General features: G+C 57.3%; 2 protein-coding genes across 4 annotated transcripts in view; one reads left to right on the top strand and one right to left on the bottom strand.

The window, feature by feature from the left end:
* The first annotated feature begins 6,576 nt into the window (after positions 1–6,576).
* Positions 6,577–11,767, top strand: GNB2 (G protein subunit beta 2). The gene is made up of 10 exons (XM_040456004.1): positions 6,577–6,731; positions 9,035–9,180; positions 9,375–9,413; positions 9,532–9,638; positions 9,969–10,032; positions 10,116–10,278; positions 10,373–10,439; positions 10,713–10,914; positions 11,005–11,221; positions 11,290–11,767. The coding sequence occupies exons 2-10, from the start codon at positions 9,124–9,126 to the stop codon at positions 11,394–11,396; spliced, it is 1,023 nt and encodes a 340-aa protein (XP_040311938.1). The 5' UTR covers positions 6,577–6,731; positions 9,035–9,123; the 3' UTR covers positions 11,397–11,767.
* A 338-nt stretch (positions 11,768–12,105) lies between these two features.
* GIGYF1 (GRB10 interacting GYF protein 1) overlaps positions 12,106–19,397 on the bottom strand; it is a 14,634-nt gene continuing 7,342 nt past the window's right edge. For 2 of the 3 annotated variants that reach the window (XM_040455974.1, XM_040455976.1), the window contains 17 exons: positions 19,096–19,349; positions 18,867–18,975; positions 18,244–18,381; positions 17,976–18,073; positions 17,599–17,770; positions 17,298–17,464; positions 17,080–17,180; positions 16,879–16,992; positions 16,695–16,795; positions 16,457–16,539; positions 16,206–16,349; positions 15,857–16,084; positions 15,393–15,580; positions 15,133–15,293; positions 14,881–15,038; positions 14,659–14,788; positions 12,106–14,565 (listed from right to left, as the gene is read on the bottom strand). In XM_040455974.1, coding sequence (XP_040311908.1) covers positions 14,513–14,565; positions 14,659–14,788; positions 14,881–15,038; positions 15,133–15,293; positions 15,393–15,580; positions 15,857–16,084; positions 16,206–16,349; positions 16,457–16,539; positions 16,695–16,795; positions 16,879–16,992; positions 17,080–17,180; positions 17,298–17,464; positions 17,599–17,770; positions 17,976–18,073; positions 18,244–18,381; positions 18,867–18,975; positions 19,096–19,349 — 2,399 coding nt within the window. In that variant the 3' untranslated portion in view covers positions 12,106–14,512. The remainder of the gene's footprint in view (positions 14,566–14,658; positions 14,789–14,880; positions 15,039–15,132; positions 15,294–15,392; positions 15,581–15,856; positions 16,085–16,205; positions 16,350–16,456; positions 16,540–16,694; positions 16,796–16,878; positions 16,993–17,079; positions 17,181–17,297; positions 17,465–17,598; positions 17,771–17,975; positions 18,074–18,243; positions 18,382–18,866; positions 18,976–19,095; positions 19,350–19,397) is intronic. The other variant, XM_040455975.1, reaches the window with a different exon arrangement.

Genomic DNA, 19,397 nt, shown 5'->3' on the forward strand with positions numbered 1-19,397 from the left:
GACTCTTATGTGATGTGTGCCTGGTATGTATGTGCTTACACGTGTGGGGATATGTGTGCATGTGCATATGCATGTGTGTGTGTGTGTGTGTGTGTACATATGTGCATGTGAATATGTGTGTGCTGAGGGCACTTCCACCTACTTTCTGGGGTGGGGAGAGAGCATGGACACCATGGATGGCACAGGAAGAGGGTACTGTGTGACAGCCAAAGCCCCTGAAGTTTCTCTGCTCACCAGATGCCCACTCTGGAAGAGATTCCACCTGTCTCCAGCCAAAGGACAGATAGTTTAAGATGGCTCATTGATTACCTACTGACAACAGCGGCCCTTCACATGCCCAAGGTTGGTTGGGAGTCCAGGCCTAGCTCTTCAGTCTGGAGGCATTCAGGCTTAAGTGCAAGAGGTGAGCTGTAGGGGAGAGAGCTGACTCAGTGCTGGGAAATTGAAATATTCCTGAGTGAGTTAGTCATTGGCCTCCATAAATTGAGACCTGGATGAATTGGATGAGCGCCCTTGACCTCTTGGCACCTGCATTCTTCATCTTACAAAATTATTATTATTGTTGTTATTGTTATTATTGCTGAGGTGAGGATTACAGGGACACTGGAGTGGAAAGTGATTCTATTCGTGACCTGCACCTCTCCTTTTGTTGACATTTGATGATGTTGCCTCACTTCCCCTGTAAATTCACCTTGTCAGTTCCCATCACCCCTCCCCTACCTCCATTAGGATCTCAGATTCAGAGACTGCCCCAAGTCAGGAGAAACCTCACTGATCCTGGATCCAGCCCCTGGATTTTTAAATTTTTTTTTCAACGTTTATTTATTTTTGGGGGACAGAGAGAAACAGAGCATGAACGGAGGAGGGGCAGAGAGAGAGGGAGACACAGAATCGGAAACAGGCTCCAGGCTCTGAGCCATCAGCCCAGAGCCCGACGCGGGGCTCGAACTCACGGACCGCGAGATCGTGACCTGGCTGAAGTCGGACGCTTAACCGACTGCGCCACCCAGGCACCCCCAGCCCCTGGATTTTACAAAGGTTTCTGCAGATTGAGGCAAAGCCCTGTCTTGGGTCACAGAGCCCACTGGGGCAGAGCCAGGACTAGAACTTACACCTCTTATCAGCCAATTGAGAGATGACCTTATTTCATAACACCTTTGTGTCCTGGTCCAAGCTTCACTGTCCCCATCTATAGTACTGCCGGTGGTAAGGACTCAATCTGATGCCAGAACCAAGTGCTTGGCTAAGAGCTAGGCACACAGGACTAGTCAATAAACGCTGGTCCTAAGAATGCTCTTGGGGAGTTTTTGAAGCTTAGGAAAGTTTATTATTCATAAGTTGGAAATCTGTAGTATTGTAATAAGAAGTGAATGTTCCTCTCATAGTTGGTGGAAAAACTATAGCTGGCCGACTACACAACTGGACTTGATTTACCTCCTAGTCAACGGTGGCCAATTTTCATTTGTCATTCCATTGTATTATGATTGTGTCATATTATGTCAGTGGTTAAGGTAAAATATTATTACTCTATTTCACTGTCCATTCATTGATTCAACAAACATCTTTGTGCGAAGCATGGGAATAGTGAAATGCATAAGATATATCCCTGCTCTAGAGAAGTTTTGGTGTAGTGGGGAGCTCAGACATGCATGTAAGTGGGGTGAAATGGGGGCCCAGAGGAGGGAGGAGCTGCCTGTCTCTGAGAGTCCAGAGAGGCTCCTAGAAGTGAAGTTTGAGCTGAATTGTGAAGAACTAATAGGGTTCACTGGTGAACAAGGTGGGAAAGGTCTTCCACACAAAGACTGGCATGTGCAAAGTTCTAGAGACATGAACATTTGTGGCCTATATGGAGTTAGGAGCTCAGTCTTGAAGGAGGGTTGCATATGAGCTGGTGGCAGAAACCAGAGTTAGGGGGAAATAAGACTGGAAAAGTAGTCAAAGACCAATTTGTTCATCCCTAAACTCTATTTTTATTTAGCAAACACAAAAAATCTGTTTTTAAGTTTTTTAAAACAACTGTTATAAGCACTTTATAAATGTTAAGTAGTTTAGTTCTCATCATGATCTGATTATTATCCCCATTTTGTAGGGGAAACAGGCATGGAGAGATTATGTGACTTGCCCAAGGTCACTCAGCTGGTAAATGACAGAGCTGAGATTGGAACTGCGACATGTGAAAAGTATTGATCCTGGGGAAAATGTTGCTATGCTTCTATTAATTTCAAGGATGTTCTCAAGGTGTCTTGCAGACACCAGGAATAAAATGGCTCATATAACTTGATGTGACTCTCCTAAGGTTTCATATCTATCCTGGAAGATGGAGGGTTAAATAATTAATTCAATAAAGTCATCTGGAGGTTCGCACATTCCAGGCCCACAGTCAGGTTGGCCAAACCTGAACACCCGGTAATGATGTCAAAAGCAGTAGGTCCAGGACCCTCAGACCCCACACCTTGGACATGATTTGGCATCTTGTGAGGGTCTGTTCCTTGCTTTGGTGGGCTCCCCCCCACCCCCGTCCCAGTCCTCTGCCAGATAAATCAGTTGTCTTGGCTTCACAGGGAGCCCCTGCCTAGTGCAGGTGGCCAGGGCCCAGAAATAAACAGTCCAGTAAAGGCTGCAATAGGGACAGAGCCAGCACTGCAGTGGGGCACAGACAACAGTGTGGTCAGGGAGGCAATATTCAAAAGAAGCTTGAGAAAATAAACTGGATTTCCCCAGCTGAAAAGGAAATAGAACTGGAGTTGGGGTGGAAGCCATTCTGAGAGGGGACAAGACCCAGCCCTGTGTGTTATGCAAAGAAGTTTGGGTCTTCTCCTGGAACCAATAGGGAACTAATGCATGGTTTTGAACAGCAAAGTTATATGATCTAATTTGCATTTTAGAAAGATATGTCTGGCAGCTATTTGGTAGATGAATAGAGAGGAACTGTCCTAGAGGACAGGATATAGGCAAAAACCAGGGTAATAGCATTTGGCATACAGTAGAAGGGATGGATTTCAGCAATATACAAAAGGTAGCATTGACAAGATTTAGCCACCAGTGACATGGATTGCTAGCCTTATATCACCAGCCATCTCCCTTTTTTCTTTATTAATACCGTTTTAGCTGTGTGTATGACGAAAGACCACCTTTCTTGCAACTGGCCAACCTCTGAGCAGAAGTTAGTGCTTCTGCTTAGCAGGAAAGAACTTGTGCTTTCCACCCTACCCCCCCTTCCCAATGGACGAAATTCAGGTATGATTGTGGAAGCTGCTTGGGGCCCAATAGACACGGAGACGGAAGCTAGGATTCAGCATGGCAGAGATGTCCCCACAGTCCTGGAGGATCTATTTTAAAGTGGTCTCTTCAGCCACTGAATTTTTGGGATTCTTTGTTGTAGCAGCTTGGCCTATACAGTAACTTGACCACCTTTGGATATGGGGAATGAGGGAGTGAGAAGCTCCTGAGGGGATAGTGACACTGTTAACTAGGCCAGGAGATTCAGAGAAAGGGCAGGGTTGGGCAGGGTGGGGTGGGGTAGAAGAGGATTAATTTAGTTTTGAATGTGTTGAATGTGACATGTTTGTGATCAGAGGTGTGTAGTAAATGTTTTAACAATCAGCCCTTCAGGCAAAGGCAGCTCTGATCTGAAGCAACTCCCAATTTCCATGGTGTAACTACTCCCACCCTGACAATTAAAAGTTACTGCTATCAACCTGACTTCACTAAACAAGGAGTTGGGAAGAGAGGTGCACTCTGGGCTCTTGTGAGCTGGTCTGAACTGGCACAAGCTGACTCCAGCCCACCACTGTCTGGGAACATCCAGATGATGATATTCAGGCTGCAGTTGGACATACACCAAGTCTACATCTGGGGAGAGATATCTGGGCTGGAGATGGAGCTTTGTGAGGTATGAGCAATTAGGGGATAGTTAAAGTCACAGTAATAGAGGAAGTCACCAGTGAGAAAAGGAGGCTGACGTTGGGATCCTGTAGAAACTATGTTTACAGATGCCCTGCGGAGGAGGACGAGAGGACCAAGGAGAAGCCTGAGAAAGAAGAGTTAGAGGAAGGAGGAAGTGTCCCATGACTCGTGAGAGTCAGGGTCTCCACATGTCCTCTAGGGCTTCTGCTTTCTCAGAGAAGTTGGTCGTCCACTGGCTACCTGTATATCCTTCTCCTTCCCCAAACCCCATCCTTCCCATTATCATCTAAAGAAGCTCCTACCAAAACCCAAATACCTTTATTTCAAATTCTCCTCTCACCACTGCCCCACCTTTGTACACCCCCTCCAAGACAAGATTCTCAGAGCTTTGGCCACTTTGTCTCCACTGCCTCATTTCTCACCCTCAACCTATTGCAAGAAAAGCATTCATTGCAAGGGCTCCTGACAAAGTCACTCACGGCCTGCCTGTTTCTCAATGTCACGCACACTTCCCAGTGCAGGCTTGCCTCATCTCTCTGCAGCATTCAAAACAGTTTTACCATTCCCTTTTTGGATCATTCTTTTCTTTTGGGTTCCAGAACTCCACATTCTCCTGATTTTCCTGTTAGCTCTCTGGCTTCTTCTTTGGCAGCTTCCTCTGCTCTGCCTGACCTCTAATGTTGGAGTTCCTCAGGGCTTGGTCTTAGGCCATCTTGTCTTTTCCCTGAACCTCTTTATGACTTCATCTGCTCTAAAACGCCACTCATTCTTAAGGCTCTATTCCAACTCATACTCTTCTGCGGAGCCCCAGACCTGCATTGACAACCACCCTCTGAGTATTCTTCTGAGCACCTCTCCTAGGCACTGCAAACCTAACATGTCTCAACTTAAAATTTTTGATCTCCACCCTCCCCCCGCCAGTGTTCTGCTCTTAGTCAATGCACTTCCAAGCCACCAGCACTGATCGTCATTCCAACGATCATCTACCACTGCCTCCTCTGTAGATTATAACCTCCCTGCAGGCAGAGGAGGGTTCACAGTTCATGGTCATATCCTCAGTGCCCAGGACGGTGCCTGATGCATCATTGGGACTTAGGTGAATATTTGCTGAACGAGTTCAAAGAAGCGTATTAGCATGGAAAGCAAAGCAAGAGGAAGCACTGTCAGATGTACTACAGAGATTAATAAAATTGGGTTCTAGTCCTAGGCGGCCAGTTTTTTCTTCCTTCCTTCCTTCCTTCCTTCCTTCCTTCCTTCCTTCCTTCTTCTTTCCTTTTCTTTTCTTTCTTAATGTTTTATTTATTTTTGAGAGAGCACAAGTGGGGGAGGGGCAGAGAAAGAGAGAGAGAGGATCTGAAGTGGGCTCTGTGCTGACAGCAGTGAGGTCTGATGTGGCGCTTGAACTCATGAACCATGAGATCATGACCTGAGCCGAACTAACCGACTTAGCCACCAAGGTGCCTCTGGGCTACCAGTTTTTTAAGTGACTTTGGGGAAGTCACTTTGTCCATCTGTAGACTGAGAGGAAACTGAAGGAAATTACCTGTAAGGTCCCTTCCAAATGCTAATGCCTAATTGACATCTATCATCTACTGCTAATATATCCTTGAACTGGTGAGGGCACATACATGGGATTTGTGCATAAGACTGACTTTGTTTTCTTATTTTCTTAAAAATAGTGTGCTGTGAAAACTTTTTGTAATGCCTATAAGAAGTGTCTGTTTTGATACTTTCACTTTTCAATTGGATGAGGACTCAATGAAGGCTATTCGGTGACTTGAACCTTCCAAAGCATGTCCACAATCCGTCAGACTCTCATAACAATCCAACGTGACTTGCAGGGCAGACAGGAAGGCAACACTTTCATTCTCATTCCTTTACAGGGAGGGTCCACTGGAGGGTTACTCAAGAGGTTAGTATTGGTATCCCTGCATGTTAAGTCGCTAAAGCCACCCTGGTTCATATCTCAACTCTGCAGCCCTAGGAATCTGTTTCCACTACTATAAAATGGGGACAATGCCAGTACTTAAATTCACAGCACTGTCGTGAGGACTAAATAAGTATGGACCTCAAAAAATAGGAGTTGTTATTACACTGTCATACAGCCCGGTAGAGTTCTACAAAAGCCCAGGGGGCAACGCTGGGGAACTTCCTGGGCATGGATGGCTCCTCTCATCATTTTCAGGTTCAGGGTCCCGCACCATTCCTCGGGGACTTTCAGAAGCGTCCCTCTGCAGCCTCAAGGCCGACTGCTCCTTCCCGCGCGGGTAGGGATCTCTCGAGCTCTGTCCTGAACCTTGGAGGGGCGTGGTCTCACTGGAGCAGGGGCGTGCCGAACTCAGAACTGGGGCGTCAAGCTCCCCTACCCAGTCTGGAGCCGCCCAATCCGGGAGGGTGGGTCACGTGACCAGAGAGCGGTTTCTCCCCCCCCCACCGTGCCGATACCATCTCTTCCAGTCCAAGGGGGAATGTCCTGCTCCTTTTCAGAAAACGAAGCGTTCTTTTTGGTCCGTTTTGCGTCGAAATAGTGTGGTGTGATATCTTTGTTGTGACGGGGTTAGTTCTTGCCCCTTAAGTGGTCTTTTGCCTTCTGGCCTCCCCCCACTAAGGAATTGGTCTCGCCCAGCCGGGCCCTGGGCGCGGCGGCGACGGCCGCGTCACTGGCGGGCGGGATCCCTCCGCTCTGGGGAGAGCAGCGCTGGACGGTTGAGTTGGGGTGACTGAGGAAATCCATCCGCGTCGCCGCCGCTGCCGCCTCCGCCGCGGAGGAAGACAGGACCTCCCGCGCTGCTCTAGCGACCCTTCGCAGAGTCCCACCGCCACAGGTACCTCCGCTGGCAAAAGGAGTCCTTCTCTCCCCCAGCCCCAAATTTCCGTGGGGGGACCTCTCTTCCTTCTGTCTCCTGGTCTGGCCTCTCGGGAGCGGACGTAACACCCTAGACCTCCCCTCCCTTCCTCTGGCTCCGTCGCTCCCAAACCCGGAAGGGGAACTGGGGTGGGGGGGGACCCTTGTTCCCAGTAATGCACGCGCTCCTTGCACCGTCCGAGGCGTTTTGCCTGACCCCAGACCCTGTCGCAGCCCCTCCTGCCTCTTGCTCCCTGAGAAGTTTGGGGGCCAAATTCCAGGCTTTCTGTAGGCCCCGTCCCGCCCCCTTTCCCCCCCACCCATCACCGCCCTCTCGTTTGCCCCTGGGTAGCACCCCTCGTGTCCTCTTTGCACCTCTGGCGGTATTCGCCTTGCAAAACTCCAGAATCTTCAGAGAGGCAGGCAAGGCCGCGAGGCCACCCTTCCCTTCGCCTCCACCCTACCCTCAGAACCCTTGGGTTCTGTCGGTGTTTTCTGGCCATATTACCCTAGACCGGAGACCTCGGCACCCTGCTCCCTCTACTAGCCCTAACCTCAAGCCCAGCTCCTGGGCGCCCTCACCCCACGCCTAGCTTTCTTTTGGGCAAAATGGAGGTCGTGGGGGCCGAAGGGCCAGGCCCATTGCGCTTTGCAGCGCGGCACCGGCCCGCGCCTTCCAGCTGCCAGATCCGGGACCCTCCCATGTCCCCTCCCCTTCGCCCCGCCAGACCCGCGGAGGCGGTGGCACCCCTATTTCTCCTTGGGGCCCCGGCTACTGTATGCCCAGAATCCGGGGGCAGCCGAGGGGGCTCCGGCGAGTGATGGGGACTGAGGGCTGGGAGCGTCGCCCCCGCCCCCAGCGGCTTCTTCCTGGCCTGCTTCCTTCTGCCCCCAGCTTCTGGCGTTGCTGCCCGGCCTGGGCTGCTGGCGGCTAGAAGGAAGAGGCTTTGTCCTGAGCTGGGGCGGTGGAGTGGGAGACTCTGCCCCCCCCCCCAACTCCCCGCTTTTTTGGAGGGGCATCCCCCGGCGCGAGCGTAAAAAGCTGAACTGACAGAGGGGAAATGTCAGGGGGAAAGAGGAACGCCCAGGGCCTGGGGGAAGTGGGAGCTGGGTGGGGGACGCCTGGGTCGGCAGAGTGCAGTGTGCAGGGCCTGATCACACAGGTGTCCAAAGAGTGGGGCAGGACTCCGGGCCCTGGAGCGGAGCCAGCCTAGCCCCTGGGGTCCCGGCGCGGAGCCCAGGGACTGGGCTTCTGGGGTGCCGAGGGCGCGAGGCCGGGCCGCTTGGGGCCGCCAGCTCGCCCGCCCGCCCGCGCCTGGGAGAGAGCAGCTCCGCGCCTCGGGGCCGGGGACCTCTCTTCGGAGCACTAATTACTCGAGAACGGCTCCCACGGGCTTACTGCGGGCGCGCCGGGGCGGGCGGCCTCGGCGCTGGAGGGAGCAGCGACTAGGGGCTGCCTTCCCCTCCACCTTCGCCTCCGCCCGCCGGGGGCGGCTAATGGGGCGCAGCCGGCCCGGGGATTATCCGGGGTGAGCCGTCCCAAACCTATTAGCGCCAATCGGCTTTCCCAAATCCTGTAAACAGCCACCCTGGCCGGTTCTGGGTCGGGGCGGGAGGCTGGGTCGGGCGGGGGCGATGGGGCCGGGGGTGGGGTCACCCACCCTACAGGTCTCTGCCGTGGATGCGGTTGCCTTGGCAACAGGGCTAGGGTGGGGGCACTTCACCAATGAGGTGCTCTCAGTCCGGGTGACGGTTGCCTAGGCAACCCCACGAACAGCCCAGCTTCCCCCTCTGGTCTCCCCCACCCCAGTCGAAGCTGGGGTGTGTGTGGAGGGTGTGCGGCGTGTGGGGGTGAATTTAAAGAGGCACCGCCCCTTTTAAAATTAGGTGCTAGGAGGGCGGTGTCTGTGCGGCCCGGGAGGACGCCAGGTTTGTTTTCTAAGGGACTCTCCCCGCCCCCCCTCCTCCGTCCCCCCCCCCCTTCAGTTCCTGCCGCGGGTGTCCCGCCCGAGCTGCTGTCCGAGGGAGGGGTTTCCCCTGCGCTTCCTCTTGCACTTCCCGCTCCGTTTCCGGGGGGCGGAAGATTGGGGAAGTCAGCTCTTCCTGGGCAACATCCCTTCTGTGCCAGAGACCCCAATTCAGCCTGGGGGACCGCGGCCGCCGTTGCTGTCCCCTCCCCCCTCCGACCGGCGCTTACCCCTTCCGGGCCGGGCTTCAACCCCGCCTTTTTCCCCCCTTCTTCTCCGGCGGCCTTGGGCCTGACGTCAGCCCTGCATCCCCCAGGCCTCGGGCCAGCGGCGAGGAGCTGTCTCCCCCAGCCCCCGTCCCGCGGCCCCCAGCCGCCCCCAACCCCGCCCCACGGGCCCGGCGCCATGAGTGAGCTGGAGCAACTGAGACAGGAGGCTGAGCAGCTCCGGAACCAGATCCGGGTGAGGGCCTGGCCGCTGGGCTGGGGAGGCTGAGCCGGCAGGGCCAGGTGGCCTGCACGTACTGGGTGGGGGGAGGGATTTGTGTGTGTGGCTATCCTAGTAGCTCGCTGTCTTCTCTCCACTCCCCTGTCACCTCTTTCCCTGTCTCCTCCTCGCCTCTCCTCTCTGATGGTTCTGCCATCCATCTCTTACAGGATGCCCGAAAAGCATGTGGGGATTCAACACTGACCCAGGTGAGATGAATCCAGGGCTGGACTTGGGGTTTAGGGAAGGAGCAAGTGTTAGAGGCATACTGCTTGGTGGGCCACACCACCTTGAGCCTCCCTGAGCCCATTCTGCTTCTACCTCCAGATCACAGCTGGGCTGGACCCAGTGGGGAGAATTCAGATGAGGACGCGGAGGACCCTCCGCGGGCACCTGGCAAAAATCTATGCCATGCACTGGGGGACAGATTCAAGGTGTGGTGTGCGAGTGGTTGGGGCTGTGTGCCAAGCTTTTGTGTTGCCCTGGGCTGAATATAGCAGGCAGAGTGGGGTGAGGGTTGCAACCTTGCTGATCTGGTGAGATGAACAGGATCCCCATGTTGTGGACATATTTGGGGAGGCCATGGCTCCCAGACAGTCCCAGGGGATTGGAAATAGGACCGAATGAACAGGGACTTCTGGGCTGCTGCTGGGAGTAGTCTCAGAGGGCCTCCCCCCAGATGGGTGAAGGGGGAAAGGTGTCCTGCCTCCGAAAGGAGCTTCCTACCCTGACTCCTCTGCCTCTTCCCTGCCACTTTTTAAAAGGCTGCTGGTCAGCGCCTCCCAGGACGGGAAGCTCATCATCTGGGACAGCTATACCACCAACAAGGTAGAGGTGGTGCCCGAGGCTGGATGGGGCTGGGCTGCAGGCCCTGGCTGGCTCTGACCTTGGGCACTGCTCCTCCTCTCTAGGTCCATGCCATCCCTCTGCGCTCCTCCTGGGTCATGACCTGTGCCTACGCGCCCTCAGGGAACTTTGTGGCCTGTGGGGGGTTGGACAACATCTGCTCCATCTACAGCCTCAAGACCCGTGAGGGCAATGTCAGGGTCAGCCGGGAGCTGCCTGGCCACACTGGTGAGAGGGACCTGGCAGGGCTTGGGTGCTGTTGCGGGGGGAGGGGCTGTGCTGCCCTCCCTTAGAGACCCGGCTGACCAGCCCCTTTCCCCAGGGTACCTGTCGTGCTGCCGTTTCCTGGATGACAACCAAATCATCACCAGCTCTGGGGACACGACCTGGTGAGGCCCTGCCGGGGCTAGGTAGTCAGGGCTCACCAGTACTTCCTCTCTGGGGGGGTCCCTGCCTTGGTGCTTAGCATGTAATACATGCCCTGAGAGGGTGAGGGGCTTCTGAACACTCTGCCTCCCTTTCCTGTGACCCAGTGGCTCCCCCCCAACCCCCCCCCCATGCCCCTTCCTTGGAGGAGGCTCTGTCAGGGCTGGGCTCACTTGGAGGGGAAGGGGGGCAGGGACCTCTCTCTGACCCCTTCCTTCTTCCTGTCCTCTCTCCAGTGCCCTTTGGGACATCGAGACAGGACAGCAGACGGTGGGTTTTGCCGGACACAGTGGAGATGTGATGTCCCTGTCGCTGGCCCCTGATGGCCGCACCTTTGTGTCAGGTGCCTGTGACGCCTCCATCAAGCTGTGGGACGTTCGGGATTCTATGTGCCGACAGACCTTCATTGGCCACGAATCAGACATCAATGCCGTGGCTGTAAGTTCTGGACAGAGCTGGGCCGGCCTGTCTCTGCCAGGCTCCTGGCCTTGCTGTGCCCTCATCCCACTCTGGTCCCATGTCCTGCAGTTCTTCCCCAATGGCTACGCCTTCACCACGGGCTCTGATGATGCCACGTGCCGCCTCTTTGACCTGCGGGCCGACCAGGAGCTCCTCATGTACTCCCACGACAACATCATCTGCGGCATCACCTCTGTTGCCTTCTCCCGCAGCGGCCGGCTGCTGCTCGCTGGCTACGACGACTTCAACTGCAACATCTGGGACGCCATGAAGGGTGATCGTGCAGGTGCGCTGGGGACGGGTGGGGGGCCGGGGCTGCCAGCCGGTGGGGGTTCTGATGTTCTTTCCACACAGGTGTCCTTGCTGGCCACGACAACCGCGTGAGCTGCCTTGGGGTCACTGATGATGGCATGGCTGTGGCCACAGGCTCCTGGGACTCCTTCCTCAAGATCTGGAACTAACAGCTGCCACCCCACTGAGCCCAGGCCAGGAGGGGCCCTGCCCATGCCCACACTACAGACCGGGAGCTTTGGGGCTGGGTGCACACCAAGCCCCCCTCCCTGGGCCACCGGGCCTTGGGTCCCTGCTCCCCTACCCAGGTTTGGTTCCTCCCGGGGGCCCCCACTGTGGAGATGAAGATGGGATAGAATGGGGGGAGAGGAGGGGCAGAAAGCCCTCATCCTTTTGCTGCCCTGGGGTTGGGGCCTCATCCCTCTGGAGGGCCAGAGGCAGGAGGTAGAAACTCCAGGGGCTGGCTTTTTTAAAACTGGTTTTATTTTAATTTTTATTATATTTTCAGTTTTTCCATAAAGGAACCAATTCCAACTCTGTACCTGGTCTCTACCCTTGTGTCTTTCTCAGTGCAGATCTCTGTCCCCAGGGCAGACAAGGAGAGGGGTGGGGGTGGGCAGGGGTCTGGGCCCTTGTAAGTAAGGACCAGAGAGAAACTCCCACTCCTTCTCCAGCCCAAGCAGAAGTCAAGCAGGAGGACCTGCCCAGCAGGGCCACGGGTGCTCTCTCTCACACACACACACACGCACACACACACACGCACACACAGCCCTCAGACTCTGGCTGGCTGACCACAGCTGCCCCGGCCCACAGCTCAGTTCCTAGCTCAGAGTTGTCTTTCCGATCACAATGCCCCTTTCCCCAAGACAAGACACAGAATCAAGAGGGGAGAACACACACCAAGTTTTATTGGGGGAAGGGGAATATTTACAGGGGCAGGTAGAAGAGAGGGGAGTCACACAGGGTGAGGGTGGGGGAGATTGTGGGTCCAAGGCAGACAAGGGGATACAGAACAGCCCCTGCACCCACCCCAACCCAGGAGGGTGGGAGAGCAGCTGGGGCCCAGGAAGACGGGTGGGAAAGGACAGCAATGGGGGTGGAGTCCCTGGGCTGGGGGGCTCAGGGGCTTGTAAACATTGACCACTCTCAGAAGGGGATGGGGGTGGGAGAGGGCCCCCCCTACACTTCCTCACAGGGTTAAGGCCTCTCCAGGCTCAAGGGCCCCCTAAGTTCAAAGTCTCTTTAGCTGGGGGGAAGGGGAAGGAAGAAACAGGGAAGAGTGTCACCCCCCTCCCCTGCATTGGCTGCGGCAGGGGTGGGGGCGGTTACATTCAGTCACAACAGTACTCCCCCCGACACCTCTAATGCCGCCAAATACTGGCGTGAGGAAGGGGGGGAGCTGGGGGGCCAGCAGCAGCAAGACATTTCCCCCTGGCCCATCACCCCCTTATTGCTTTAGAGAGAATATTGTCTTTTCACGGACGCTAACACTGTTGAAACCAGGGAGAAGCAGGTGGAGGGTGCCCCTCCACCCCCGAGGCCAGCTTTATCCCCCAACACTGACCCAGTTGCCACTTTGGTGCAAAACAAAACAAAAAAAGAACAAAAAAAAATGTGGTCTAAGAATGGATGGGGAAAGAAAATGGGCCACTCCCCATTTCCCCAGGGCAGGAAGGACAAATACATTCATGGAGGGGAGGCAGTGGCAGATTCCTGCCCTAATACTGCACTCTGAGCAATGAGGTCAATGGGAGAAGTTAGATGAGAAACCCAAAAGATACAACAAACTGTTAAAAAAAAAAAAAAAGAAAAGAAAAGAAAAGAAAACACACACAAATGGAGACAAACCCAGGCAGGTGATTGGGAATGAGAAGTTGGTGAGCAACAGAAGGGTGGCCTTCCCCTGACCCAGGAGAGACAACACTTCTATTCTTGACCCCCACACCTTACCCAACATTAAAAACGCATCAGGGGAGCAGGGAGGGGGAGAGGCCACCGGCTCCTCTCCCATTTGGTCAATGGGGGGGGGGGGTCAGAGCAGGGCTGGGTGGTCCACTTCCCACACAGCTGGCTGCAGGCGGGGGGAGCTCCATTCTGACAGCCCCCACACTGCAACCCGAAGCCCCATGCTGCCCACTCCCTTGGCCTCCTAGGCCCTCCTCTTGCCCCTTTCACAGGAGAAAACAGTAAGTGGTGCCTCTCTCTCCAGCTCCCGGAGGAACTGCTCTACTCCCACCTCGCACGGGGTTGAGGCAGAAGGCGCAGCAGGGGCTTGTGGCCCGAAGAATACATTCATGTGGCAAGGCAGGGAGCTGAGGCTTTCAGCTTCACACCCAGGCCGTCCCCCCAAATGGCAGCAGTGGGAGAAGCCCCTCACCAGGGCCAGAGTGGAAGTTCTGTCACCCTGACGGCCAGAAGAGATTGGCACCGGCTGGCCCTCTCCCCCTCCCCACCGTCAGCCAGCACAGGATGGCAGCCTAGAGAGCTGAGGCGGCCCGGCCCATTTGTGCAACTTTCCCCTAAAGCAGCAAAGCCAAGGGGCTACTTTGGCCCCCACCACGGACACCTCTGCCACGGTCACAGCAACAAAGGGAGCCGTTCACAGCGGGTCCGGCTGGCGGGGCTGAGGGGGCCTCGCTGTGCAAACTGCTGGCACCCCAGCTTCCAGTTACCCCAATGGCCCACCTTGCGGGGCAGGGAGGGTAAGTGCAGCCTTGGGGGCCAGGCAGGACAGGTCCATGGGGCCTGTGTCCCCACTGCCCCAAAATAACAGTGTGGTTTTTTTTTTCCTTAAATCTCCTAACCTTTTTTTTTTTTCCATTTTCTTTTTTCTTAAAAAACAAAAACAAAAAACAAAACACACACACACACACACACACACATACACAAAAAAAACCCCAAAAGACCTCTGTGGACCTTCCATTGTCACCCTCACTGTCCCTACAGGGGGAAGGGGTGCTTAGAGTCTAGTTTTTAACAATTTTTTTTTGTCTCTCCTAACAGTTTTCTTCAATGCGGTTTAAAATGCTTTTTAAAAAAAGAAAAACAAAACAACAAAAAAAAAAAACCCAAAAAACAAAAAAACCAAAAACCCTTCCCCCCCAATCTGTAAAGTGCCTCGTGGTGGGTGAGTTAAGGTGCATCGTGTGGTTTGTAACAAGTGCTGGGGACCCTGCCCCTGCTTCCTCCTATGCTCCCGTGGGGAGCCTGCAGGCTGGGGACCCAAGGGTCCAAGCCGCTGCTGCTGCCCCTGGCCTACAGCCCAGGGGCTGGTGGGACGGGCTGGTCAGTAGTCATCCACGCTCTCGATCTCACCAGAAGGTCCGTGCAGGGAGTACCCTGAAGCCGGGGAGAAGCTGGGTTTGAGCTCTCCCCAGGCCCCCGCCCCGTACAAGTAAGAAGCCTCCTTCATGGCCGCACCCCCAAACTTACCCAAGATGCTGGGATCCGAGTGCAGCATCAGAGCCCGCCTCTTGGCCTTGCTGCCCTCCCCAGGGCCGAGTTTGGTGCTGTGGTTGGTCTGAAAGGCTGTCTGCAGGGAGCCGCTGCTCAGCCAAGCCTCCTGCGGGGCGCAGAAGGAAGCTGGGTCAGCGCGGTGTGGGGCCATCTCATCCCACCTCATCCCACCTGCCGGGGGAGCCAACGGAGCCTCACCTGCTGCCGCTGCTGGCTGGCTTTCTGTTTGGCCCTCCGCTCCAGGAACTGTTTGGCAAATTCTTTGGCTTCCAGCGTGTCCCCCAAGCAGGACCGGATATAATCGTGGACATCGTAGGGGGATTCTACCTCCTTGAGGATCGCTACAGCCATGGGCACTAAGGGGCAGGAGAGGCGGGCTGTCAGGGCCCACCTGATGCAGGTCGGGAAGCCCCGGGCCAGCCCGGCACCCTCAGGGGCTGCTGCCCATACCGTCCAGGCTGCCTGTGGTGCTCAATGTGTGCAGCATCTGCTCACACCACTGGGTGAAGCCGTCCTGGGGCCTGGGGATGCCCTGGAGCAGCTTCAGCAGCTTCTCTTCCTCCTCTGTCTTTTTGCGCACGGGCCGGCCTGACAGGTGGCTGTACGAGTCACTGAGCAGGACGGGGACGAACCGGAGGCATGAAATCTGCTGAGGCAGGTCAGGGTCTCCCCCTCCCCCGCCCCGCCGCAGACAGACCCCCGGCACCCACCTGAGAGAGGGGCTGCTCCGGCTGTTCTTCAGGCCCAGGCTGCGGGCCAGGCTCCCGCTGCTCTTGAGGGTGTCCTCCCAGAGCCCCAGGCCACCGCTGCTGCCCCCACTCTTGTCGGGCCCGCCCCACAGTGGCCCAGCCTCAGACACCCACTGGTTCAGAGGAGCAGCGCCCAGGCCCCCGAGCTGCTACAGATGGCAGAAGTCAGGGTGACCCAAACACAGACACACGCACTCCAAACAGCTAGGTAGGGAGGGGGGCTCGTTTAGGTGGCAGAGCGCGGCAAGGTGAGGGCCGCCCAGAAGCGAGAGCCTTCAGAGTCAGGTCTGTACCTTGGGCTCAACCATCCCTCCCCCCGCTCACCCCCCCCCCCCCGCCCCCCGGGGACTATAACTGGAAGGGGTTCCTGAGGGCTCAAGACCAGCCAATCGATCGGTGGGGGAAGGGACGGCCCGCCTGCTCACCACACGGTGGTTGGGGGCCTGGGCCCGCGACGGCTCCCGAGGTGGGGGCTGCTTATGCAGCTGCCGCTCGCCCTCCAGCTGCAGCTCCAGCAGCGTCTTCATGGACAGCCCCTGCTTGGCCAGGCCGGCCCACAACGGTGGCGGGGAGCTGGGTGCGGGGGACGCCGGGACAGCGGCTGCTGCCTGCTGCTGCTGCAGCAGCTTCAGCAGGAGCTCCTGCTGCCGCACCTGGAGCGGGGAGACGCGAGGAGACGTGGTGAGACACGGGAAGACACGGGAAGACGCAGGGAGAGCGCGTGGCCGGCCCCGGGCCCCAGCCCAGCGGGGGGAGGCCCAGCTGGGCACCCACCTGCTTGCGCCGAAACAGCTCTTCTTCTTCCTGCCGCCGCTTCTGCTCCTCCTGCTGCTGCTGCTGCCGGCGCTTCTCCTCCCGCCGCTTGCGCTCCTCCTCCTCCCGCTTCGCCCTGAGCTCCACTTCTCTGCGCTCTTGGAACTGGCACAGGAAGCCAGCTCAGACGGCAGAGTGGGGGCACCCAGGCTTCCCCTGCGACGGTCTGGCCCCTGCCACCCCAGGACCCCAGCCCCCTGAAGCCCACTCACTTTGTGTTGCAGCTGGAGTTGTTCTAGAATTGGACCCTGAGTCGAAGAGTTAATTGGTATGTCCCAAAGACTGGCCTCACCGCCTGCAGGAAGCAAAGCAGCTGCAGGAAGAAGCTCAGAGTGCCACCGGGCTAGAGCGCAAGGGGATGGGAGCAGACACAGAGCCCCTGGCCCGCCCCCCCGGGATTGGGGCACTGGGGTTCAGAAAGTGGGGGCAGGGGACAGGCTGGCCACACACCTGACTGTGATGAGGCTGAGGTATGTATGTCCCAGAGGGGGCCCGAATCCGGCACCGACAAGGACCGGTTCATGGTCGGGAGCAGGTTCTGGTCCCCGCCTCTGAGGAGCAGAGCGAGGATTCTCAGGACCGGAGTCCCTCTCGGCTCTGCCCACCTCCCCCCCTGCACAGACTGGCCCCGGACCTGGGCGGTTTGAGAGCTTGGAGCTGCTGTAGGAACGCAGTGAGCTGCTGCTGGGGCGGCGTCAGGTCCCCCAGAGCGGCCTTTTCCCGGAGCGCGCACTGCGGGAGCTGCCGGCTGCAGACACGGAGACTGGTGTCGAGCGGGGAGAGGCCACACAGCCGGCGCCCGGCCTGACCCACAAGGCCTTCAAGGCCCCCGTACCTGCCAACCAGCTGCAGAAACTGCTGGTGCTGCAGCTGCTGGTACAAGGCCGCGGCCGCCAGCTCCTGCTGCTTCTTCAGCCGCTCCTGGTCCATGTTGCCCTGAGTGGGGGCCAGAGCGCTTCTGTGCCTCTGACCTGGTCTCGCTCCGCACCACCCGCCGCCATCCGTCCGGCTCCCGCTTCCCCGCCCTGCTCCTCTCCAGGTGGACGTGCTCACCAGCAGTGGGGGTGGTGAGGGTCCCGGGGCAAAGGGCACGCGACCCCACATCTTGATCACCTCACCCAGTGGCTGGAAGCCCTCATCACAGCCCCGCTTCACAAGCAGTGCCATGGAAAAATAGCCCGCCTGGAACCACTCCGCCATCTCCTGTGTTGTAAAGGGGCCTGGACCAAGGGAAAGGGCACTTCGGTCAGAAACCTACGCCCGAGAAGCCCTGAACGAGAATGAGGTCGTCCTCCTGCCCACCCACCCCCGCCCCCCGAGCTCCCACTGCATGGCTCCCACTCCCCACGAGCACCTTGGATCTCCCCCTGTGGGTCCTTGTAGAACCACTTCCGGGCCGCACCGTGGCTGAGAGGGAGGGCAGTGGCAGCTGCTGAGTGGCGCAGACCCTGGGCCTGCATGGCAGCCGTAAACTGCTCTTCCTCCAGGGAGCTGTCCTGCAGGGAGGCCACCAGCTTCTCTGCCTCCTGGGAGACCAGGGAGAGAGGGAAGGCTCAACGGCCCAAGAAGGCAACACCAAGACGAGGCCGAGGCTGAGGTCAGGGTGGAGCCGGGAGGTCAGATCACAAGGCAGACAGACGGGGAAAGCAGGAACTGGGGGGCGACAGATGGAACGGCCCCCTGTCCTCTGTAGGGGAGGATCCCTAGAACCTTCTTAGGCTTCTCCCACACCTGCTGCAGGTGCTTCAGGCCTTCATCATCCTCCAGATCTCCGGGTGGACCAGGGGGTGAGCCCACCCCGGGACTCAGCTGCATCCCCCTCATATCGTCTAGGAGCGAAGAAAAGAAGTGCAACAGAAGATCCCGAGACAGGAAGGAAACACCCCCCCCCCCCCCCGCCATCCACCCTCATTCCAGAGGAGAGGGCTGTGATTCTAGCTCTCTCCCCGCCCCCTCCAGGGAAGGGGAGCATCCCCCGCCCCCGTCAACCCCAGGCTACCTTCAGTCGCCGGCAGGTCTTTCTCTGTAGCATCGTCGCCTTCCCCGTTAGTTCCCCAGAGCGGGCCCAAGGTGGGCAGTGGGGGTGGGGAGCTGGAGTTTTCCTCCTGGGGAGGCAGTGGGGTCAGCTCCTTCCCTCCTGAAAGAGAAGGGCAATTACCAGAATTCAAAACCAACCAGCTGGAAGGCCTTAAAGATGACTTGGCATAAATCCTCCACCTGTGGCCAGAATCTAGGCCTCTGGACGCTGAATCCTCCCACCTAGCTTTGGTCGACCCCGCTAACATCCAACCAATCAGCACCACAAACCCCACTTTGCGACACCAGACACGTCGGGAGCGTGTCCGGGTCACCGCCTAGGGCTGTACACGCAACACCACTCTTGGCACCACATTCCTTAAGTCCTCCAAGGAATTTTCACAGGTCATCTTGATTACATCGGGGTTTCGCCTGGCACCCTGCCTTTCAGACAGCCCCGCTGCGTTCCTCCCGCCTGACGACACCCGCTCTTCTCACAGGCCACCTTCTTCTGAAGGCGGGTGGACAGCTGGTGCCTAGCCTGGTGAGAGCCTTCTGCCTGCCCGCCTCCTCTCCTCCCCACCCCACCCTGCTCCTCGGGCTCACCCGCCTCAGGGCCCGCCTCATCTAGCGCTTCAGAAGGTTCTTCCTCCTCTTCCTCCAGGCCCTGGAAGTCGAGCTCCTGCTCCTCAGGAATAGGCTCCTTGGGGCCCTTCTGCATGGGGTTACGGAACCCGGTGGGGACGAGGGGCAGAGGATGAGTGGGAGAGGCCCCTGCTGGGGTAGGTCCCACCACCCGCCAGCGCAGACCTTCCCCTCGCCCCCTCACGAATACCTTGAGAGGCAGAAAGGCCCCAGAGGCATCAAAGGTGCCCATCTCCTCATCCTCGTCGTCCAGGCACCATTCGGGGAGCCCATCCTTGTCCTCCTCAAAGCCGTCAGGCCCTCGGCACCTCCGCAGGTGAGCGCTGCCTCCCCCACCCCGCCCCTCCTCTTCACCACACCCTCCTCGATCCCCTCGAATATCAAATTCAAACTTGCGACGCCGGTCCCCATGTTCCCGCCAGCCAGCAGAGCGGGGACCGCTATCTGGGCAGAAAAAGTCAAGAGAAGGAGAATCAGTATCCTGGGCAAGCT

Source organism: Herpailurus yagouaroundi, unplaced genomic scaffold (genome assembly GCF_014898765.1).
Source record: "Herpailurus yagouaroundi ecotype Mexico unplaced genomic scaffold, PumYag 216, whole genome shotgun sequence".
In the NCBI taxonomy this organism is placed as follows: Eukaryota; Metazoa; Chordata; class Mammalia; order Carnivora; family Felidae; genus Herpailurus; species Herpailurus yagouaroundi.